The 25787-nt window shown below is 29.1% G+C and overlaps 1 protein-coding gene across 3 annotated transcripts; it reads left to right on the top strand.

Annotated features, from left to right (window-relative positions):
* The first annotated feature begins 14616 nt into the window (after positions 1-14616).
* On the top strand, positions 14617-25005 carry LOC112775153 (phosphoinositide phosphatase SAC2). Of its 3 annotated transcripts, none has more exons than XM_029295437.2 (16): positions 14617-15285; positions 16875-17079; positions 17200-17365; positions 18081-18306; positions 18671-18747; positions 19033-19220; positions 19315-19412; positions 19521-19654; positions 19734-19865; positions 20075-20438; positions 21625-21746; positions 22134-22247; positions 22515-22679; positions 23012-23155; positions 23820-23907; positions 24532-25005. In XM_029295437.2, the coding sequence occupies exons 1-16, from the start codon at positions 15178-15180 to the stop codon at positions 24622-24624; spliced, it is 2424 nt and encodes an 807-aa protein (XP_029151270.1). In that variant the 5' UTR covers positions 14617-15177; the 3' UTR covers positions 24625-25005. The 3 variants fall into 3 exon arrangements, 2 of the variants coding, with proteins under 2 accessions (XP_029151270.1, XP_072084801.1); XR_011878002.1 differs by having other exon boundaries at positions 14655-15285; positions 23012-23510; positions 24532-24788; XM_072228700.1 differs by having other exon boundaries at positions 14655-15285; positions 19737-19865.
* Positions 25006-25787: the final 782 nt, after the last annotated feature.

The following is a 25787-nucleotide window of genomic DNA, read 5'->3' as shown; positions in this document are numbered from 1 at the left end:
TTATGTGATGGTTCTTCGCCAACGTAATCCGCGACATTCCTGTAGCAGATTACGTCTATTTTATAAACCGCGATACTCCTGTTGCGATTTACATAATTTACAGAAAAAATGCATTTCAGTATCCAATTTGTATAATGTGTATTTTGGTAAAATTGGTTGGCAGTTTATTTAAACTGGTAAATTGCCCATAAGAAAAATTACCTCATGAATTTGTTAAAAATCATTAAGAATACTATAGGTAGCATAAATAGTATACTAGATTGTGATATTACTGGATAAATTATAAGAGTGCATGATATTTGAAAGTAATAACTAGCTAGGTTAAACTAGGTTTGATGCTATCAATAGGGAGATTAAGCAATAGTAAGTGCTTTGATCATCTATTTAGATATTTCCAATTTGAACATCCGGACTAAAACATTCTTATTGAGATGTCCGAGATTACTATTCATTTTATTAACCTTAATATACCTTATTTGAGTTAAGTTAATCAGATTGTTAATAATAATAATAATAATAATAATAATAATAATAATAATAATAATAATAATAATAATTTTGAATAATATAGTCAAAATAACTTGCATTGAGGGGAAAAAGGATGTACCTCAGAAGTGAGAACTGCCTAATAAATAAGGCAAGTAAGGGTTATCCGAAATTTCAACACAATTTTCCCCTGAATATTTATATATATAGGTCATGTCCTGAAAATATTTTACTAGTACCATCAAGACAAGAAGCTCCAGCTTAAGGAAGAGTTTTTTTTTTCTTCAGATAAAAGGGAAAAAAAAGAAAAGAAAAAGCATAGATTTGAAATGTTAGTTGAATGTTCTAAGAAATAGATAAATTATGGGACACATTTATTAGTCACGTTTGGCATGCTTATTATTATTATTAGCCTCTTGGTTGAACACACTGACCTCATCAAGTTATATGTATATAAAAAATGGTTCTTTGCACACTAAATTCAATTACTAAAATTAACTATTATGTGTTATTTAATTTATTTTTAATATATTTTAATATATATTTTATAATAAAAAATATTAAATAATTAACAGAATTTATTATTTTTAACTGATAATTAACTAATAATATTTAAAATTATGGACTAAAAATATATTGTTAGACTAAAAATATTAGATTAATAGTTAAAAATATTAGTAAAAAAAATTAAATTCTATTAATCTTTATATATTTTTTTTATATGGCTAAATTTGATAACTAATTTTACTTTACACGCAACATAGTTGTATATATATTATAAAAATCCTAAAATTAACTATAGTATAATAGTTGAAGATTGTACATAAAATAATTTTAGAAGTCTAAAACTAATGAGTTCGATTTCATATTATAGCTATTTTAAAATTATTTAAAAATAATAATTAGTTATAATATAAGTATAGATATGAAAAATAATTAATAGTTAAAAAATTGATAGCTACAAACAGGGACGGATCCAGAAAGTTTAATATGGAGGGGCCGAATTTTAGATAATTTTTTTTATTCTATAAAAATAATTAACATATAATTATTAGAGTTAATTTTTTAAAAGATTTATCAATATATATATATAATTATAAATTTTTTCATAATTTTATTTTTAATATGATAGTTACATAAAAGAAATATAACAATATCAATAGTACATTATAAAATTATAAAGTGCCAATACTTTATAGCGTGTTTAGTTAAAAATTATCACATATCTTATTAATTAAAATTAATTTTTTAAAAAATTTTAAAAAAATTGAAAATAAATTATTAATTATTTAAAAGACACAATACCTTTATAGAATATAAGATATAAGATATTTTTATAAGTTTTTCTTTCAACAACGTAAATTTAGAATAAAAATAAGTACTTTTTATAAGAAAAGAATATCTAAAGTACATAATGTGATTACCAAAATATAACTACGTAAGTTATTATTAATATAATAATATAAATTTTAAATATGTTAATATAAAATAAATAAATGATTTTTTAAATAAATATAGAGATCATTATATAAAAACTAATTTGAAAGTTACAAAGACTTAAGGGTATGATATTAAATTAGTTAAGTGAAAAATATTAGTGAATTAAACAATTAAGACATAAATCTATCACATAATGAAAAATAATACATATAAAAATACTAAATTATATAATATTTTTTATTTTTTAAATATATATTTCATATATAAATATAGTTTCTAAAAATTTTGGGGGGGCCGAGGCCACTACTCGCCCCCTCTAAGTCCGTCCCTGGCTACAAAGTTGGATTTGCATTCTAATAAATTATATTTTACCCAACCATATGCCAATTAATTAACTACGTGTGAAAAATGAGAAATAATTTAGCTTCGCTTATAATAACTTCAATCGTTCACACTTTTCTGACCGGTACAGTAAACATTCCAATGGGACCTTCATTCGGGAAACAAACGAACCAAACCGCTATTCTTTTCTTGTCTTTTTCTTTTCCTATTTTTTTTTTTTTTTCATGTTTAGTTTCCAAAGACAAAGGAAAATACGTCACTAGCGTGTTTAGACCTCGACATAAAAACCGTGTTAAGTTTCTTAATTTATTTTTTCCCGAAAAGTATTTAAATTATTATTTAGAGATGAGACTTGAAAGGTTTAATTAATTGTTGATGCTATAGCTTCATTAAATTTTTAACTAGAGTCTTAATGTTTAAAATTTATAATTAAATCTTAAGTTATATTATTCCTACATCAAATACAAAAATGAATATTTTAAGAGTATTTCACATATTTTAACAAAATATAGTTAGCAAGAATGGTCCAATTATCTTTTTTATCACAAATTCTACTCTTCTTTTTATTTGAATTCAAAACTACCGAAATAAAAGAACTAATCACCTTGACTAGTCTTAAATTCCTAATATCTTCGTTGATCATTATTTTAAACATTAACAACAATATAAAGAGCAATGCTAGATGATAACACAATTTTAATATTTTTTTATCAACAATTAATCAATAATATTTAAAAATATTAGCAAAAATTACAATATTAAATTATTGGAGTAAATGTATTGAATTGTTGATTAAAACTACTGATGACGAACATAAATTAAAATTGATGGTCCTCAAACTTTAATTTTTTCTAATGTAAATAAAAAGTAGATTAACACACACATTAATGTCTAGTAATTTACTGGTATTTTACTACAATAAAGACTGGAACAAAAAATTGTCATTTACACGTTACACCAGATTTTGCTAAATTCCAAATTAAAAATATCCTTCTATATCCAATTTTAATAGATACCTTTTGGTATCTCTAAATTTTTTAATGTAATAAATTTTATGTTCCATTGATATTTAAATTAATATGTATACATGATCAATTAAATACATATAATAAATAAAAAATTTCACAAAAATTACCCATCAACTATCTCTAACAGATTTTTTGTTTTTCCTTTACTTAGCTTTACTTTAAAATATAAAAATTAAACATGTATGTTGGATTAAGAATAAAAAATATGAATACAAAAATAAATCAATTAATAATAGATTAATTTATTTGTATTATAAAAATGGGGACAAATTATATATATCATTTTACATTATATTTAGAAAGATATATTGACCATTCTTTAAATTTAAGAAACATGATATTAGTATCTCATTGTAAAATTTTGTCTATAAACATCTCAGTAAATTATCTTGTAAAAATTAAATCTTATAAGAAGTTCGTGTATGTTATTCAATAAATAAATAAACATTACAATAAATTTTAGATTTAATTATTCTATTAGTCTTTATAGTTTTATTAAATTTTCAATTAAATTTTTATTTTTTTTAATTAGATCTCTGTACTACTTTTAATTTTATAGTTAGGTTATTTTTAATATAAAAAATATTAGAATTAAATGAATATTTTTTTTGTAAATTAAAGGTATTAATAATTAAAAACTTAACTAAATCTATAACTGCATGTATTTTGAGAGAAATATTCTGTTAATTTAAATATTTTTAATATAAAAAAAATCTAATTAAAAAAATATAAAAATTTAATTAAAAAATATATAAATATTTAATTAAAAATTTAGTAAAACTATAAAAACTAAGTAATTAAACTTAAATTTTAACACTTTAAGAGTTGAGCTTGGGATGTTTTAATCCAATAGATTTTATATTTCTAACGTTCTATACCATGAATTTCATATTGAAATGTATTTTTAATGCAATTTTTTGTAAAAGAAATATGTAAAAATATCCTACAAAGTCACTGGAATAAAAAGAGTGTGAGAAATTGAGGGCAGACTTGGCAACATGCCAAATTATTGATGGTTGGTTGGGTGGGTTCTAATAACTTGTAAGCCATCCGAAGAGAACAATAGAATATTCCTAATTCCTCCTTCTTGCGTGGATGGCTTTTCTCTCTTACAATAATTATTTTAATATTCCTTTCTATTATTGAAGTAAACGCTTTGTTTATTGACAATAATAGTTTTAGTGGGTGTTTTAAATAACAATTTTTGTTACCATCTATTTTCAAGGAAGCATACATTGAGAAAGAAGCATCATTCATCATAGTCACTTATAATATTAAACACAAATATTTTACTTTTACATCATTTATTTATTTTTTATTTTGTAAAAGAATGTTCATATTGAATTCATCATGTCATTTGTATGGAGCTTTAACGTTCAATAATGAGAGGTAAAAGTAATAATTAATTTCAGATGTAAACTACCTATAGCTAGTATACGAATATTTTTATATTGCTAACAAAAATAATAATTTTAAAAATTACGAATAATAAGTTTAAAATTTTAAAAATGATAAAAATAATAGATATATATTCAAAAAAATTATAGAGATTAAATTTTGATATAATTTTTTATAATTATAATTAAAAAATGAGATTTTTTAAATTTAAAATTTGATAATTTTATGCTAACTGATTTTTGTATTTTTGCGAATAGCTAATTTTTCTTAAAAGAAATAATAAAAGAGGTCTAGACATTAAATTTTATACTAACGTTTTTCTTGCACTTTTTAAATAATTATTTAAATGTTTCACAGAAATTTATATCTAACACATAAATCATTTGTTAAATATAAAAATTATTTTTTATTTACTAAAAAATGAATGTTTTTTAATTATTCTTGTGACACTACTTTTATATATTTTCATTCATGAGAAAATCATAAACATTGATTAAAATTGTCTAATAAATCACTCATCTTTATACTTAATACAAATGATCAACATAGTTATAAATTAAATTACGATAATATTAGAGAAATAAAAAATAGTTAAAATTTATTTTATAAATAAGACAAATTTTAGATATTATTAACTAATTTCTTTTAATTATCAAATATTTTTTATTAAACTAATACTACTATGATATATATTGATTATGATAGCTGCTATAAATTTCAAAATTAAAAAGATTTAAACTGTTACGTACTTGCGTTATTTTTCAAAATTTTATATGTTATTATTATAACTCCAATAGGATAGTTGTGATTCTTCTTTCTTCTTTGATTAGAGGTGACAAACGGGTCTAAATTCGTTGGGTCGGTCTGCATAATCCACAAAAAAGACGGGTCGGATTGAAAAATTGAGGCTGCCAAATTGTAAAAGCTTGCTTAAATCGCGGCCTTTGGCGGGACGGGGCGGGGCAGGTTTTTTCGCTGAGCTTAGTTTTTTTTTTTTTTGTAAGGAAGTATTTTTGTAATTTTTTTGTCAAAATCCAACATTCCCAAACCAACTTACAAGAATATAAAAATGAAAATTGAGTGTTTTGGATTATATTTATATTTTTTTAGAAACAATATTTATAATTATGTTTTGGATTTTGTTTATTTTGTCTTGAAAAAAATATTTATAATTATATGTTGGATGAAAATTTAGTTTATAATTATGTTTATTAGATATTTATAATTATAAAGACTTTAATATTTGTGAAATTATAAATATTATTTACTAGTTAATAGTTAAAAAAAAAAAAAAAAGAACTTTAACGGACTTAATCTGCCAACCCGCCAAAGAACGGGCTTCTGGTGAGACAGGACGGGACAGGACAAACTTCTCCACTTGCCATCCCTGACTCTGATGTACCCAAAATGGTAATTTTGATTATATATATATTATTCAGATTCAAACTTCAAATTTTAGAATTATATTTTCCTCTAATTAAGTAGCATGCTGACCTTATTAGGCTGAGATCACTTTGACAAAATAATATTGATTATAAGCTTGAAAACCAAACTTATAGTTTATATAAACAAATTAAATTTTTTACATATTTGTTTGTGTATAAAAAATTGTACTTGCATATTTAAAATAATTATTATCCTACCATATTTAATAAATATTATATTTTACAAAAGGAATTATTTTTATGTATTATTAACTTATAAATAAATTTATACTATTAGTTTTCTAGTTAACAGAGGTATACATTATTTAAGAATTTATCAATAATTACATGCAAGTCCTTAAATTTCTCTCGGTGAATATCAATATATAATTGTCGCCAATAATACTTAGAATCTGTTTAGAGGTAACCTAGAATGATAGAATTTGCGACCTGACGAAGTTGACGAGCTTCACGATTTTTAGTCCTTTTGAGTGAACAGTGAAGATCTGCGAAGATACTTTAATATTCAAGTTAAAATGAATTTTAAAAGTAAGATTTTGAGAATAAAATAAGATAACATATTGAGAATAAAATATAAAAGATATAAATATAAAATTTAGTGTTTTTACATTTTGTTTAGTAATAAAATAGAATAAATTAAAAAAATTTATTCTTATTTTTTTCATTTAAAAAATTTAAAATATATATATAATTATAAAAAATTAACAAGAATAATGAAAAAAATAAAAAATAAGTTGTGTCCTTTAATTTGTTAATGTTTTTGTATCTTTCCTATCAAAATAGACACAAAATATACTAATTCAGTGTCTCTAGACACAATGTCTCTATACATGTTTCATCTGTCAAACACGATTTTATGTCTCAGTATTTCTATTTCAGTATCATGTTCCTGTAAATAAACATAGTCTTAGGATTTGTGTATGTCATACTCGGGGGAGTTTGAGCTCCCTTTTTGTAAGTGTTTTTTCTTTTTCCGATCTTCTAAATAAAAAGATGCAATTCGCATCCGAATTTAAATGCTGGCGAGGGATTTGAGGTGATCCAGAAAATTTCGGGTACTTGGGTCAAGGAAGACGAATTCGGCTTGAGGTCCAAATCGTCGTTGGATTGCTAAGGCTAAAATCCCAAGTCTGTAATTTTTATTCAAAAGTTTATCGCCTTTTAATTGTCTCTTATACACTTCATTTAAAATCGAATTTAAAGTTCTATATTCAATTTTCACATGCTCTCCAAATATTATGTAAGGCTAATCGAATAAATTTAATAAATCCAACCAGTGGCAGAACTAGACTAATTATTTAAAAAGATAATAATTCAAGTGGCCCAATAAATTTCTATTATTAAAAATGTGTTTAGTAAAAAGTACAAATTACAATCTATAATCTTTATGAAATATAAAAATTATATTTTTATTTAAAATAAAATATTTAAAATTTAGAACAATAATACAAATATTGTAATATTAATAATACAAAATTATAATTAAATAGTTAAATAATAAAAAGAACTACATAAACAAAATAACATATAATTACATGCAAATATATAAAAAGTAAAAAAAATAATAAATTAAGTAAATAATCAAATATATAAAAATATAAAAAAATCAAACAAGACCAGTAGAAAAATAAAATTAATTTATTTAAATTAAAATATATTTTATCTATTCTATTATTTTTATCTATATACAATATATATATGACTATGTGTCTTAGCTGTTAGTTTAATAGTTCTTTTATAATAGAAAGAAGAATAAAAATAGAATTTTTTTTTGTAAAAAAAAATGGAGGACCACTTGTTAAATTAGAATTTTTTTTAATCTACAAAAAAAAAAGAGTTAAAGCCTCAAAGAGTAAAAGATAAAAAAAATTAAAGAGATAAAAAAAAAGTTACTTATGCTGTGCCACAAAAGTAAAAGTATTTTTTTGAGTAGATGAGTACATTGAAAAGAAAATAAATTTATATTTTAATTTTTAAATAAATTAGATTACAATATTTTTTAACACAAAATAAAGATATTTAAATATTTTTTATGGATTTACACTATATTAGTAATGGATTGTATTTATAATTTAAAAATGAAACTGATTTTTTTTTTTTGAAAAGAGGTCAGTATAATATAATTTAAGAGACTATCTCTATAAAAAATTATTTTTTATTAACAAAAAACTATAATTTAAGAGGCCAAGTCTCCGTCCCTATATCTAACGTGTTTTTTCTAGGCATAACAAAAATTTTCAGCAGGGCGGATACCCGCAAAAATTTACTCGCTGGGGGCAAGTATGGGGTATTTTCTATCCGAGAGACGGGGACTTGTATAATAAACGGAGTGGAGGTAGAGGTCCCCGCCCCGTGGAGACCCATTTAACCTCGTTTATATAAAAAGACCAAAATACCCCCAGTATATATATAATATATATGACTCATAAGAACCCTAGCCGTAAAAAATTTATACCTTCAGTGCTTCAGCTTAATTGCTTCAGAGAGTTTCCTCTCCTCTCCTTGTCAAACCCTCAGCCTCTCCTCTCCTTGTCAAACCCTCAGCCTCTCCTCTCCTAAACACTGCCGACCGTCGACCACCGACCGCCACCTCCCACCCCCTCAGTGGCTCAGTCGCTCACCGCACCGTCAGTCCGTCACGCTCCCACCCCCTCTCGAGCTCACTGTCAGTCCATCACGCTCACCGTCAAGCTCACCTCGTCTTCTTCTCCTCGTCGGTCACCGCAGCAAGGAGTGCGTCTTCGCGTGAGAGCCTCTTCGCGTTGGAGCCTCGCTGCGTCTTCTCGTCGTCTGCCACCTCCTACCCCTCACCGCCAAAATCCTCCCCCTCTTACTCTCGAGGTCACTGGTCACCGAGGCAGCAGCGTCGCGTCAGAGCGTTTTCACCATCTTTGCGTTTTGTCGTCTTTGCATCAGGGCCTCTTTGCCGTCAGAGCCTGTTCGTCGTCCAGCAAGATTGTCAGTTTCTTCACTGACTTCGCGTCAGAGTCTCCTTAAAGTGATTTTGATTATGTTCTGATTGCTGTGGTACTTATTTTGTTAATTATTTGCTGTGATTTTGATTCTGTTAACCCTAATTTATATTTCTAATTCTGATTGTTGTGATACTGATTATGTTAATTATTTGCTGTGATTCTGATTCTGTTAACCCTAATTATATTTCTAATTCTGATGGCTATGATTTTAATTATATTTCTCAATTTTTTTCTATTTTTTCAATCTTTTTTCTTTTTTTTTTAAATTCACGGTCCGCGGATACCCAGATTCCCAGCGGATATGGAGTCCCTGTTACCTGTCGCGGGGATAGGGCGGAGACAGGGACAGATAATGGAGGTGGGGTGGTGGGCATGTCCCCGCCCCATGGGATCCGTTGTCATCCTTAGTTTTTTCTGAACTAATGCAATATTACTGGCATTAACTTAGCTATATTATTACTAAGGCTTTGTTTGGATATAGAAAAAAAAATGAAAGAAAAAAAATAAGAGGAAAGAAAAAAAAAGGTAGAATTATTTGTATGTTATTTGGATGAAGAGAAAATGGATGGAAAAAAAATAGAGAGAAAAGTTTCTTTTGTTTGGATAGAAAAAAAGTGAGAAAAAAATCGTAATAATATAAAATTACATTAATATCCTTATCTATATTATATGTAAATTATAATTTATTAATAACAAAAGATAAATGTATAATTTTATTCATATTTACTACATTTTTTTTTCATTTTCATCTCATTTGTAGGGAAAAAATATTTTAGTAAGTCCATACTATTTTTTTCTTTTCATTCTATTTTCTCTTTGTATCCAAACAACAAAAAATTTACTTTTTCATCTATTTTCTTTTTTTTTTCTCTTCAAATTTTCTCAATCCAAATAATGTATAAAAGAAAAAAGATAGAAAATTAATTTTTAGTCAATTAATATTTGCTAATTTTAGGATTTAAAATATATAATTTAAAATAAAAAATTAAGAATTTATGATTTAGATTCTAGTACCTAAAATAAGCAAAATAATTTTTAAAATATTAATTAATAATGATTGAAAGAATTAGTTATCTAGCATAATTTATATTAAAAATATAAGACACATACATGCTCTTCTTCTATTAGTGTTTACATTTCTCATGTTGTTTTAAAAAATTATTGTCCATTGAATTCTTGAAGGTTGATAATTTAATTATCGGATTAATAATTTCGTATCATGGTATTAAAACTAAAATTGACATTAAACTTAAGCTAAAATGTTTTAAGCTTTAGTGTCTGAATTGAAAATCAAAATTGTTGGCTTTTTTTTATCTAAATAATATTAATTTTTTTTTTAAAAATACGTATGATTTAAAGTTGAATCAAAATGTATAAGATTCATTTTGCATAGACAATATGGAAGGAAGTGAGAGACTTACAATAAATAAGTAATTACTAAACTAATTAGTTAATTTAGTAATTTAGATATTTATATATTTATAAAGTAAGTTTAGTAGTTAATTTAGTAATTTAAAATATTTGTATATTTATAAAATTAACTTAAAATAAAATTTAATATTTTCTACAGGTAGAATAGAATTTAGAATTTTAGGGTGTGAGTAGGGTTAAGAACTTATGCTGCGTTTGTTTATAGGAACAGGACATTGAGACAGAGACACTGAGACACAAAATTGTGTTTGGCAGAGAAGACTTGGACAGAGACAATGTGTCCAAAGTAGGGGTGGCAAACGGGCCTAAACCCGCAGGCCCGGCCCGCGTAACCCGCCAAAAAAGACGGGTCGGGTTGGAAAATTGGGACCACCAAATAGCAAAAACCCGCTTAACCCGCACCGCTTAAACCGCGAGTTTTGGCGGGGCGGGGTGGGCTTTCCCGCCGGGTTTAATATTTTTTTGGCAAGGGGTATTTTTACAATTTTTTTTACCAAAACCCAACTTTCCCCAACCCAACTTACAAGAAAATGAAGATGAAAATTAAGTGTTTTAGATTATGTTTATTTTGTTTTAGAGACAATATTGTTAATTATGTTTTGGATTATGTTTATTTTGCTTTGGGAACAATATTTATAATTATGTTTTAGATGAAAACTTGGTTTATAATTATGTTTATTAGATATTTATAATTACAAAGACTTTAGTGTTTGTGAATATAAAAATTATAATTTGTTTATACTTTTAGAAATTATAATAGTTCAAAGTAAAAAACAAGAGATTTTTTTTATATCTTTATATATATTATTTAATAGTTAAAAGTAAAAAAAAAAGGATATTTAGTGGGTTTAGCCCGTCGACCCGCTGTTAGGCGGGGCGGGCTGGGATTTTGGGACCGCCTCATTAGGTGGAGCGGGGCGGGCCAGTCCACCAAAGGGCAGGCTTCTGGCGGGGCGGGGCGGGCTTCCCTGCTTGCCACCCCTAGTCCAAAGACATTGAATTAGTGTATTTTGTATCCATCCTGACAGGAAAGACACATAGACATTAACAAGGGACACAACTTATTTTTTATTTTTTCTTTCATTATTCTTGTTAATTTTTCATAATTATATTTTTTATTGTTATATTTTTCATCTCAAATTTTTTGAATAAAAAAATAAGAATAAATTGAATTTTCATAATTTGTTCTAGTTTATTACCAAACAGAATACAAGAACACAAAATTTTGTGTCTCTATTAATCACTGTCATGTCCTGTTCTCAGTGTTTTATCCTATCCTATTCTTAGAAACAAACGCAGTCTTAGGGTTGAGAGATTCTCAACCCACAAATAAAATATAGTAAAATTTTAATGAAGTTTTTAACTTGCAGATAGAATTAGAGAATGATCTATCCTACTCTACTCATTGCCAATCCTAAATTTGAGCGGCTAACAATAGAAACTCTAATTTTTGAACAAATAAATTTATATAAATAAATCAAAAAATTATGTACACAAAAAATTAATTCTTATATATTTATGTATATATAGAATTTAATTTTAATGTATTAATAATATAAAATATTTTATTGATCATTTATACCATTAATATACAAAGTAATTTTTTTTGCTGACATAATATTATATAATAAAATACATATATAAAATTATTTTATACAATTAATATATTAAAATTAAATTTATAAATATATATTTTATATTTTAATATATATATTTTAAATTAGTAACTAGTTTAGCGATTTATTTTTTTATGTATAAGTAACGTAATGATAAATATTTTATGTATAAGTAATAATGCAGTGATAATTTAACAGTAACATTAGAAAGGTAATATTTTAAAATTGAGGAGTGCTACACATACAAGTCTTTTTGACTTATAAGTCTTACAAGTTACTAGGCCTTTTAATGCGTTATTCAACGTTTCCTATTTTCAAAGCGCTACACTCAGAACGGTTCTTCTTCTTCTTCTTCCTCTTCCTCTTCCTCTTCTTCTTCTTCTCTTCCTCTTCCTCTTCCTCTTCGTTTTTTTTTTTCGATTTTCATAGTTTCTGAAATCAAGCTTTGAAATCGTTTTGAAGACGAAGAAGCAGCAGAAGATGAGGAAAAAGAGAAAGAGTCTGAATTATGCAACGAATTTTGGGTGTATTTCTTAAATACTTTGGGTGTATTTTTCGTAATCTTTTGGGTGTATTTCTGTAATCCTTTTGAAAATAATGGAACTTCAGAAATACACCCAAACGATTACAGAAATACACCCAAAATGATTACAGAAATACACCCAAACGGTTACAGGAATTTACCCAAACGATTATAGAAATACACCCAAAGGATTACAGAAAATACACCCAAAGGATTTAAAGAAATACACCCAAAATTTGTTAAAATACATCTTATGCATAATTCAGAACTCTTTCTCTTTCTCCTCCTCATCTTCTACTGCTTCTTCTTTTTCAAAAACGATTTCACCATGAAAAATCGAAAAAAAAAAGATAAAACAAAGAAAAAGAACGTAAATGAAGAAGAAGAGGAAGACGATGAAGAAGAACGTGCAGAAACGAAAGAAAAGGAGAAGAAGAAGAGTAAGAGGAAGAAGAACGTGCAGCAAGAAGAAGAAGAAGGAGAAAGAGAAGGCAAGAAACGAAAGAAAAGAAGAAGGAGAAGACGAAGAGGAAATTAGAATGGTTCGAAGCGTGTTTTGAGCGTTAGTTTTAATTGAACTTGTAAGACTTACAAGCCTTAATCGCTTGTATGCCAAGAATTACTCTTTAAAATTACATAGGTATTTTAGTAATAATTAATAATCATCAAATAAAATAATTTTAGATTATGTAAATTATTTTTTTATTATCTTTCAAATATGATTGTAAATAAAATAGTGATTTAGAATCGAGATGAAAGATCACGTTCTTCGAGGGGAATAAAATTAATGAAGTGTGAGATGGTACACAAAATAACAATTATTATTACACGACTACGGAACCCCAATACCAGGGGATTCAAATTTTAGAACACATTGAAACGTGGTAATTCACGTGACATGAGCGAAATCAAGCATGGTAATTTGGTAACTGATTGCTAATATGGAAATTAAGATACTATTACGGCATGCTGACAAAAAACTGCTACCACATACAGAGAGAGAATGTGGGTACCCATCTTAAAGGGAGCCCAAATTGTGCTGTCCTTTTAATTTCATATTTATTTCTTACAAATATTAGGGGAACGATATTAAATTATTAATCAATATTTAACTATTTTTTATTTTTATACCGTTAAATTTTAATATTCAAAATTTAAAATTTAATATTTAAAATTTAAAATATTAATCAAATATTTATTAAAATAATAAATTTTGTTAGCGATGTAACGTAAGAATAAATATAGCCATTTTTATTTATGTGATGTCTTTTTTTTTTAATTTATGCAAATATACAATCTGAAAAAATCAAGTATAATTGTATGTAGAACAATATTATAAAAAATAAGAGTGACAATAATATCTTTCAAAATAATTTATATATACTTGTGAATACTAAAATGAATACTAATCCAACTATTCTATGTAAAGAAAAATAATAATGTCATTCTCTTTTTTATAATATCAATTTATACATGACTCTTGCATTGTATATTTATATAAATTAATAAAAAGATAATATTATTAAAGTAATAATATTATAAAGACAAGAAATAATTTAAATTTATTTTATTTAGTATTTATTTATAAATATTAAATAATATAAATTTAGACTATTTTAACTGATTTTTTATTTATTGTATCCTAAATATTAAAATGAGAGTGAGAATAATGATTTCTTATATATTATTATTATTAGAGTTTAACTATTATATATCTTTAAAATACATGTTAAGGTTATTATTAGTAAAAATATTATTAGTCTTATTTGACAAAATAAATTCTCATCTTCGTTTGATAAAATGGCTAAATTATTAATATATTACTATAGATGTTAGGTCATTTTATCAAATAAGACTAATATTTGAGAATTTATTTTGACAAAAACAAAAAACTAAAATCTATTTTATGAAAATTAAAATTTTTTCAGGTGTGTGACGATAAATTAATATTATTATTATTTGAAATTTCTATTTTTCTCTTTCACATCGTGTGGATGCATTGTTGTGGCAAAGCTGTGACCTTTTCTTCTGTTTTCTTCGCTGACAATCTCATTCATTCATTCATTTTTCACTTTCTTTTCTTCTCTGCGCCCTCTGCAACCCAAAAAGCTGCTTCTGATTCTCTTTCCGCTTCTCCATTCCCCAAAACCAAACACCTTCTTGATTCATCAGCTTTTCTATTTCTTTCCCTGCTTCCCTTTCCCCTTTTTTATTTTGTTTTCTTTTCTTCTCTGTCTCATTGTGTATCTAAACAGAACTTCATGTTATTCTCCCATTGATGTAAAATTTTGAGCTTTGTAATTTCCTTTCGTTTTCTCTTTTGGCTGCGCTTTTGTTAAAGAGCTTCTGTTTAATTTGATTAAACAGAAGCTCTTTTGTTGTGTTTTTAATTTTATTTTTGTATTTTGTTTGTGTTGATCTCTCTTCGGAGAGTAATTTAAGAGAAAAAAAAAAAACAAGGAGCTTAGGTTGAAGCTCTGGATCTGAATTGTGATGGAGGAAGAAAAGGAGAAGATTCAAAACCGTGTTGTTGTTGTTGACGATGCAGTTGAGTTGAAGTGCAGCTACATGCAGAAGTTCAGGCTCTATGAAACTCGCTCGGTATATGATGATTCTCTATAACCTTTCAATATTTCAATTCATATATGCATTTTTCTTACTTCGTCTTTTGACCATGATTTGCCTATGGCGTTGTTTTTCTTTTTCTTTTCTTTTCTATAACCGTGTTTCTCTCTGTTTGTTTCTTAAAGATGCTGTAATCTCTCTCTCTCTCTCTCTCTCTCTCTCTCTCTCTCTTCAAATTCATGTTTTCATAATCAAATGGGTTTGTATTTTCTTTCTCTATGAGCAGTTTTGTTTTTGTGTTTTTTGAATTGGGATTTTGATGTTTCCTGTTTATTAAGGTGTGATTCATGAGTTGTTGTGTATGTGAAATCTGAGAATTTTCACAAGATGACATTGATCTGGATTTTTATGCTTCTGATTGGTTTCCATAATTGTGATTTGTTTTTTCATTTATGATTTTCATGATGTATGTCATTGATGCTATATGATTGTCATATGATTCTGTAGCAAATAGCTTATGGCTTGTGAATTCGTGTATTCTATTTGACCTTGTTCGCTAGCTTCGTGTTCATTTTCGCTGAATATGTCCTTTTCAATTTTGTGTGATGGATGATTAAATATATTAACATAATTGTCACTTTGATTTTATTAGCACTAAATTCGATTGGCTTAGCAGTGAAAGCTGCCTGTGATATCTAGTGATTGTGTTTATGCCAATACTTGACTTTTTTACTATGCTCTTCTTAAAAGGGAAACTAGGGTTCTTTCTCTCTGTTCTTTCATCAATTGCATGAATCTGGTCATATATAGTAATGTTTTCTTGCTAATCAAAATAGTAATTTTTGCTAATTTTGGAATTTGATATTGCTGACCTTTGTTATTAGAAGGATTGCCACTACTTGTCCTTTTCAGGAAAAAAATTGAGTAGTCATGCGAATATTATCTGGAAATTTTGATGAAGTTGGGGCAAAATCCAAAAGAAGGCCCAAAACAGTTGAATTAAACCCACACATCATTCCTTCTTTAGAAAGTGAAACCTAAAAGGCAAAAATTGATAGTCACATCCTTAAATTTGACTTTACCTTAATCTTCAGCATTTGTCACCTTCATCTATCTCTCTCACTTTTTATGTTTGTTTTTTCCTCATGTATTCTATGCTTAGGGACAGAATTCATAGTGTTCTAGATAGATATCAAGCATTCTTTCTCTCATCAGCTAACATAATGATAAGTTGTTGGTTTGTTTCTTGCAAGACAAGCAATTGTAGCTACTTTACAAAATCATCTGGTATAATTTTTGTACTTATATGTTTAAATTCTTAGAAAAGTTGGTGGACTGCAACAATTATTGTTGTAATCTAAAGTTTGTTTCAACTTTTTTACTGTTACTTTTAACGCTATTCATTCACATTAGAAAAACCACTTGTAATCTAAAGTTTTGCGTTAATATGGAGTGATATTTATAGCAAAGCTACATCTTTCCATTTCTTTAATACATTAATAGCTGTGATGTACTTTTACCTGTTAAGAATATCATCCTTCTTAATTTGTCTATGACTCTATGCACATTATACATGTATAGTGCAATGTTGCAGTGTTCTTATTATTATTCTTTTTTACATGCAGAACTTTTATATGATCGGAAGAGACAAAAGCAGAACCTCATGGAGGGTCTTGAAGATTGACAGATTGGATCCAACGGAACTAAACATCACTGAAGATTTGACAGTGTACTCAGAAATTGAGTGTTGTGACCTTCTAAGGCGCATACACGAAGGAAACAAGTCAATAGGGGGACTGAAGTTTGTTACAACTTGTTATGGAATCATTGGTAATTGAATCTTCTATCATCTTCTTCATATGAACAAAATTGTTATTATGGTCTTGTTTCCCAAAATACTGGCTATAGTAATTAAGGGTTCCGTCATCTTATTATATTTTTTTTATCCAGGATTTGTCAAGTTTCTTGAGCCATACTACATGCTTCTCATAACAAAGCGAAGGAAAATTGGCACAATATGTGGGCACACTATATATGGTATCGCAAAGAGCGAAATGGTTCCAATCCCACATCCTACTGTGCGATCCAAAATGGCATATTCTAAGGATGAAAACAGGTCTTTAGTCAATTTTGCATGTAATTGTAATACGTCTATAGCACATATAAAGAGACATCTGAGTGTAGCATTGAGAACTATACCCTGTGGTTTGTACATAGTTGAGAGTTATGTTATAAATTGTGGGTTTTCATTTGTGTTCATTATGTTGTGTAGTGAAAACATTCTGTTAGAACATCATATTTTAGCTTTGTTGAATTCTACAGTTTGGTTTCCTTTTTCTGTTCCTTAGTTTTTGTTTTTGTTTTATTTTTTTATTGTACCATATATGTTGATTGTCTCTCTTCAGTGTGTATGCACAATGTGGGCTTCCTCAGGTCAACCCTATCATCTTTCTGTGGTACTCTCTAATTGTCTCTTTTGAAGTAGAAATGATAATACTTCTTCAAGATTTCCAAGTTGTGTAGTACGTTTAGTGTATACCTCCATCATCCGTTTCATGTTATACATTTATTGTCAGTTCATTTCCTGCAAATGTACAGGGGCAATCTTCATTGCTGTTATGATGTAAATGTAACTTTTTGAGTGAGACAAGGTATTGCCAGGGTTTCACTCAGGAGATGGCTTTCGTTTCCTTTTGTATCTTTTTTCAATACTGTTGGTTATAGTTAATTGCTTAACAATTTTATTTTATAACTATTTGTTTTCATTTTTATTTAGTCATATAATAATCCATCTTATTAATGGGCTTTACTTTTCTTCTCTTGTGACTTAGATACAAGAAGCTTCTGTGCAGTGTGGATCTTACGAAGGACTTCTTTTTCAGCTACTCATACAATGTCATGTTTAGTCTTCAAAGGAACTTAACCGATCATAATACAACAGGACAGTCACTTTACGAAACACTGTTTGTTTGGAATGAGTTTTTGACTCGTGGAGTCAGGAATAATCTCCAGAATGCTTCCTGGACAGTTGCCTTAGTTTATGGCTTTTTTAAACAGGTACATAACAGACTCCCCTTTTGGCTAATGGATATGTTTAGTTTTTATCTTCTATATATTAATTTCGTTGTACTTTATCAGCAATATTAATTTCATTTGAAATGTCTAGTTTTTACCATATGTAACTTTGTATATGCTATTGCTAGCATTTTATGTGATAGAGTTAATGCTGCAATCATGAAACCATGGATTAGTAGTATTCACACAAAATGCTAATTTAATGTAGGCAGTATTTTTTATCGCTGTATTGGTGTCATCAAGCCTCTCCTATAAGTGCTAGAAAGAAATGCTAGAAATATCTATTCCTTATAAAAGGTTATGCATTTTCTTGTTGACAGTTGTTCATTTATGGCATGCTGTGTAGGTCAAACTTTCTATTTCTGGCAGGGATTTTCACTTGACTATCATTGCTAGGCGCTCGCGGCACTATGCTGGGACAAGGTTTGTACTTTTCCAATCCTTTATATGAGTTTGTCACATGATAAAGCTACATTCTGTTTCAATTCCTTACACTTGCAGTCCTTGAAGATATACATCTGCTTTTGTTTTCATTTTAATTTTTCTAATTGAGGTTTTTTACTGGTTTCTGCCAAGTACTTCAATCCATGAAATTCATGTAAACGGGTGATTTATCACCCAGAAACTTGGCATTTTCCTGCAAATTTTGGCATTTTTATCTTACTTATTTCTTGACATATTCCTTGCTTGCTGTATCTTGTGATGCAGATATCTGAAACGAGGAGTGAATGAAAAGGGAAGAGTAGCTAATGATGTTGAGACAGAGCAGATAGTCTTTGCAGATGCTCGTGATGGAAGCCCGATGAAAATAAGTTCTGTGGTGCAGATCCGGGGTTCAATCCCTCTGTTCTGGTCTCAGGAAGCCTCTCCATTGAACATAAAACCTGACATTATATGTATGATATGGAAGCAACTATTCTCTGCTTGTTATGGCTTGCTTGTTGTGTAATTTTTTCTGAGAGCTTTTTTGCTTCTTTTTTCTTTTTCTAGTATCAAAGAAGGACAACACCTTTGAAGCCACAAGGCTTCATTTTGAAAATCTTGTTAAGAGATATGGAAATCCAATTATCATATTGAACTTGATTAAGGTAGGCAGCTTCCCATTTCTAATGAACAGTTAGGAATATTGAATTTCTCGGTTGTGTCTAACCTCTAAACTAGAATGTTTTCTGATTTTCATTTTTTTTTTGTTCAAGACACATGAGAAGAAGCCACGAGAAACTATTCTGCGAGCCGAGTTTGCTAATGCTGTTAGGTCTATCAACAAAAATATGAAAGGGGAAAATCGACTGAGGTTCCTCCATTGGGATTTGCATCGACACTCGAGACGGTAACTTGCTCTTCCCTCCAACCGTTTCAGTTTTTTATTCTTGGGTGTTATTTTGACTTTATTGGATCAATTACTTCAGCAGCAAAGCTACTAATGTGTTGACCCAACTGGGGAAAGTGGCTGCATATGCGTTGAAGCTGACTGGCGTCTTCTACTGTTCCCTGACACCAAACTTGACACCAGAGGGACTGTTCCAATATTCCTTCACAGGGTATGTTCTATAACAGCACTTTGAATGCTGTTTGCTGATGTATTTTCCCATTGAATTACTTTTTATATATTTTGATGATTTATTAGATGATTTTTATATTAAGCAATAACCAGGAATTTTTCTGCTTGTCTCTGCAGCAGTTAATAATTGCTTTTTGTTTGAAGTACTAGTTAATAATTTTATTGGTGATTTTATTTAATATAATGCAGGAATAAGAATTCCATTGGTAACTCTCTGACAAAACAAGCTAGCATGGACAAGGATGTTGATAGGGAAGCAGAAGTTAATAATTGTTACTATAGTGGTGATGAGAACAAAGAGTACAGTGTCAGACCCGAGATGCTTCAAGCTGGGGTCTTAAGAACGAATTGCATAGACTGCTTGGATCGTACTAATGTTGCTCAATATGCTTATGGACTAACTGCACTTGGACGCCAGCTGCAAGTTTTAGAATTCAGTGAATCCCCATATATTGATCTTGATAACTCTTTGGCGAAGGAATTAATGGCAGTCTATGAGTCCATGGGTGACACATTAGCTTTTCAATATGGGGGCTCTGCAGCGCATAATAAGGTAACCTTTCCAACCTTTGGGCTTCATGAATTATGAAGTCCAGTATGGGATCAAAAGTCGTGTGCATGATGACAGGATCTACTGTCAAGGATCAACTATTCGAAAAGCTTAAGCTGTTAAGTGAAGACCTGCGAATGATTCTTAAATCTAACATTCTGCTTCATGCAAGAGCCAAATGGCCCTGAAGCATGGACAATGCACAGGATCACCTTCCTTGTGCTGAAATCTAACTTTTATATAGGGGTGAGGACAACCAAATTCATGAGTCACGACCATCTGTTCATAAAGACCAACTTTCCAAAGGCTTAAGTTTTTAGGTGAAGGTTCATGAATGACTTCTCTATCTAACATCTACATCTTACTTTTTACATAAATTTAAAATGACATATGTTAACCTATTGTTGAAAGCATGTTGCTTTTATTATGTTCCTAGGCAGGGTCCATGTTCTGATGAAAGCATGCCTTATCTTACTAGGGCATGTATTTCATTCACAAGCTTCTGATGTAGGGTTTTATTTGTTGCATGTCTTGGTAGTTTATGGATGTAGTTATTGCTCTCACAATTAGTAGAATTTCTCATGCATCTTTTTCATCAAGATATAAAAACATATATCCCTAACCCTTTTTTTACCATAATAAATTTGAAAATGCAAGTATTCAGTGTCAAAATCTTATTTCATATCTTAGGAAAATGAGTTATTGGCAATAAGACCCCTAATAATAATAATAACTTTCGAGTAGAGTTGGTGATGGTCATGGGTCCTGTTTAATTGTCATTTGATTGTTGTGGGCCTTGTAGCATTTGGTTGGGGCCACCTTTTAGTCGATGCAATGCATAGTGGTGCATGGTATTTGGTGCTTCACTCTTAAGTAGCCACTAATGTTGTGCATAGTACATCCTGTCTTCTCAATGTATGGCCTTTCTTCTTAGCATTTCTCTGATTCAAGAAGTGGAGATCTTAATTATTGGTATTTCTGCAAGGTTTCCACTACATCTAAACGACCTATTCGTATTCGCACTGTCTCGAATTGTGTAGGAGGGGGTTAGGTGGAAAATGACCTCATTAGCTTGACTCTAGGATTGTTCCTAGCGCTTGATGCAATGCATGACAGTTGTAGCGATCTGCACCTTATGTAATGAACTTGCCTCTTACTCTTCCTATTTTCTCTTGATCTTTCTGTACAGATATTTTCTGAGAGAAGAGGTCAATGGAAGGCGGCAACACAATCCCAAGAATTTCTTCGAACTCTGCAGCGCTATTACAACAACACATATGCCGATGGTGATAAACAAAAAGCAATCAACATGTGAGTCAAATTAGAGCCCATTTTTTAAAAGTATATTTACATAACCATTTCCTTAATAAATTTGGTGTAACATTAGTTATTTATATATTTATGGAGAAAACAATCAATTTGGTCCTTAAGTTTTCACCTGCTAATCAATTTGATTCATGAGTTTTATAATCGTTAGTATACCACGTCAATATGCCACACGGAACTTGATGGTCAATCCCGCTAACTTGATTCTCAGTTATAAAACTTGGAAACAAATTGATAAGTTTTCAAACTTTGCGATCAAATTGATTAGCAGGCGAAAACTACAGGACCAAATTGATTGTTATATCGATATGCATGCTATTTTCATTGGGATGAATTAACTTATGTTGTATTTGATACTGTTTTTCTTGTCAGATTTTTGGGGCATTTTCAGCCACACCAGGGAAAACCGGCATTGTGGGAGTTAGATTCAGATCAACATCTCACTGTTGGAAAGCGTGGTGCATTCCCGGAAGATGAAAATGTCAGGTATATAATGGGTTGTTTAGTTACACGATTTTTTTTGGTGTTATCATGATTAGGGAAGCATCTGAAGGAGAAGTGTGTTTCATCTGTATTTTTTTCATCCCATTAGAGGTGAAGGATTTCACATGACCTTGTAAATATTTCATTCCAAAGAAGTTACCCAAGTACATGAGAATACACTTTATCTGTCCCTCACGGATTTATTAAATAAAAATATATTAAACCTTGCCTTGGCAGGGGGTCTATAATGCTATTCTTTTATTATGGTAGGCCAACTATTAGACGATCACTTTCCGATGGTAACATTAAGGACAGCACAATTAGGGACTTGAATGTCACAAATTGTCAGCAGTCGTCTAACATACCTGACAAGCATCGGCATTCAGAGTCCACCCCAGACATCTTTACCTGTGGAAGTGCTATATGTCATTGCAGGTATCATAATTGACCTTTTTCATAATGCAAAAAATCTCATAGCCATGTTTAGACACTGGGGGTTTATACTGAATAGCTGTCTGTTTGCCAAATATTTGAGTTTCTAAATTCTAATAGAAGTTTCCATTTGTAACTTCTTTAGTTCAAATTGCATTTAAACAATTATCTTCCTTCTTGATTGTTTGGTGAAAAACTGAAAATTATTGAGAAGCTTTTCAGGATTTCCCATATAATATTGATAAGGTTGTCTAATGCAGTCATTGATTGATCCTATTGTGATTTATGCAAGACATCAAAATCTTCTAACTGTTGTGTTTATCAATATTATACAGGCTTATATATGGGGGAATGGTCAAGGACCAGTATTGCGACACTGATCACATTTGTTATGATGAACACGGAGACTGCTCCAACTTCGTAGATTTGGACTGGCTTTCATCTTCTGGAAACTCTTGTGAAGAGGAATTACTTGAAAGGTAGTTCTAAAACTTTGATCAGTGCTTGCTGATATACATATGTCATATTCTTGCCACTTTTCTTTCACTTAACGATTCAAAATGTGGTCATCAAATCTTGATCGATCATAGAGGGGTTCTGAGAACGAGGAGATACTTTTGTCATAGCATAACTAAATTTCAATTCCTTTGGGAGGTTCATCTATGAATTGAAAATAAAATAAATAACCAGTGAGGAACTAAAGTCCTGTCAGCTTTTTGTTTATGCAATACTCAGATCTCATGCAATTATGGGGAGGAATATTTTGACTTTGGAAGAGAAAATAAAGAGGGAGGGAAGACATTTATTAGCAAACGTTAAGGTTTCCAGCCAGTGGTATATATAGAAAACTTCACTCATCTCCTGCTATTAGCATTTTAATGAAACAAATTTATTTGTCATGAGAAAGTTACTGAATTCTAGTTTATTATCTTTCAGCTTTATGCTGGAGGAATTCTCAGGAGGATATTGATTTATTTATTTATTTTTCTATAACTGAATTTGGGGATTGGTTTGGACTTTCCATGTCTAGTGTCAATTGACGCGGTTATAGTGGATCGTCATTAAATTTGACCCTATCTTCGAATAATAATTTGTTTGATTGTGATGATTGACCAACTACTTTTTTTTTTATTATGACTACAGGTCAACCAGCATCTCATCAGAGAATATTGTTAATGAGCTAAGAACTGAGATAAATACATCTGCTAGTGACTCTGGATCCAGCATGAAGGTTAGCATGCATTGTTATGTCGAGATTTATCACACAATATCATAATTTCCTTTAATTTATGAAATATTTATATTAACGAGTTGTTGTCGATTAAAAGAAGAAGAAATAATTTTCATAGCATTTCATTCCCTAGTTATTAATACTCACCAATGAGTTTTTCCTAAAATTGTAGTTCGAACATTAACTAGATAGTGCACATTTATTATCACAGTTTGTGCTGGACTAAGAAAGTTCAAGGTCTTTGTTTTGTTGTATATTCATCTTTTTTGCTAGCTTTATTTGATCTTCATCCACCATCTGTGTTAAACTCGCTTCTCATAATCTAGCCATGGTTTATAACATCAAGGGTTTGCTGGGGATGATAATAGAGAAAAAAAATTTCATTGACAGGTTTTTATGTGTAAAATATACACCAACCAAGCTCATCTATAAAAAGTTTCACCCCATTTTAACCACCAACCCAAGTTTGACCTCTCGGTTTTTTTTTTTTCTTGGACTGTAACCTATGAAGTATTTTGTTATTAATATCAAAGTAAAATTCTTCTAACGATGTGAGAACCTGATTCATGTGCATAAAGTTGACACTGAAAATGGGAATTAAATTATGTTTTTAACGTGTTTCAGGGGAGGCAGAGTGTGGAAGAGCTCCATAAACAAGGCAAATATTCTGAAAGCTTTGAACGATGGGTAAATTATGGAGAGATGCTTTTTGTTTGAGACCATTGATGTCATTAGTCATGACCTCCATCATCCCCATCCGAAGGATGTGGGTTCTTGACTTTGCTGTACAGAAAAAAAAAAATAAAGGGTAAGATATCATCCTAAAGAATAATATATAATATAGAAGTGACAACAGCTGAGAGAAGCTGATTTTTTTGAAAGGGCACTTTGGTAGCAATTTCTATAATTTTTAGTTTTTTACCTAAAATGGAGCGTCTATGTGGGAGGTAAATGTAGATGTCAATAGGTAAATTCATTTTTCTACCTTCCATTAAGTCCTGTTAGGTGCATTATTCCTGGGATAATCATGGAACCGTGTATATAAATTTTCATTTTTCAAAATTAAAGAGAGAAACATGATAGATTATGCTCGGATTATTATCAGTGGTTTTACGGGTGAATTTTCTTTATTTCAGTAGAAACAAGATGATTATAAGAAAATATTTTTGGTGAACTAACTAATTTTCTGAATATTTGTAGAAATAAAATCATTAAATCTTTAAAGTACTTTCAGAAATATTAGTAGATGCACTGGCGACTCTTGCAGCGTAACATGTCCTCAAAGGATACTATTTTCCTTCAATTCGAATTTTAAAATTAAAAATTCAAAAGATTAGCTTGAGTTTGTTAATGATGTAGTTTGCTTCCTAGACTCTTTTTTAACAAAATTATAATCCCACTATAGGAACAATATTTTGATATCAAACATCAGCCAAATTTTCATATGGGATCTCAATCAATTAGTTATAAAATTTTTGTGCTTGCTCAATAATTTTGAAATACATGTCTTTCTTTGAATTTTGTTTTTCAGATTTTTTTTTCCTAGTAATGTAAATTATAAAATAAAAACAAAAAACACTCTTCATGAATCATTTCAACGGTATCAATAATCAAACCAATTGAATTTGGATCATTTCTTAAATTAAAATAATCAATTATTATTCACATAACCATTTCACTATGATCATCACGTTAAAAGACTGCTTGCATGACTTTCGAATGTTTCTTTTATAGTTTTATCAGAATGTTTCATTTATTGGAGTTTTAGATTTTTTATACTAGATATTTCATATGTTTCTTTTATAGTTTTATGGGAATGTTTCGTATTGGAGTTTTGGATTTTTAATACTAGATATTTCATATGTTTCTTTTATAGTTTT

Source organism: Arachis hypogaea, chromosome 19 (assembly GCF_003086295.3).
Source record: "Arachis hypogaea cultivar Tifrunner chromosome 19, arahy.Tifrunner.gnm2.J5K5, whole genome shotgun sequence".
Taxonomy (NCBI): Eukaryota; Viridiplantae; Streptophyta; class Magnoliopsida; order Fabales; family Fabaceae; genus Arachis; species Arachis hypogaea.
This window is presented reverse-complemented; position numbering and strand designations above follow the sequence as displayed.

What these genes read in the sequence shown, in the direction of transcription:
- LOC112775153 (XM_029295437.2), top strand. Translation starts at nt 15,178, where the DNA reads ATGGAGGAAGAAAAGGAGAAGATTCAAAACCGTGTTGTTGTTGTTGAC. An exon ending in AACTTGTTATGGAATCATTG is followed by an intron (nt 17,080 to 17,199) that starts GTAATTGAATCT and finishes TTTTTTATCCAG; the next exon opens with GATTTGTCAAGTTTCTTGAG. An exon ending in TTGCATCGACACTCGAGACG is followed by an intron (nt 19,655 to 19,733) that starts GTAACTTGCTCT and finishes CAATTACTTCAG; the next exon opens with CAGCAAAGCTACTAATGTGT.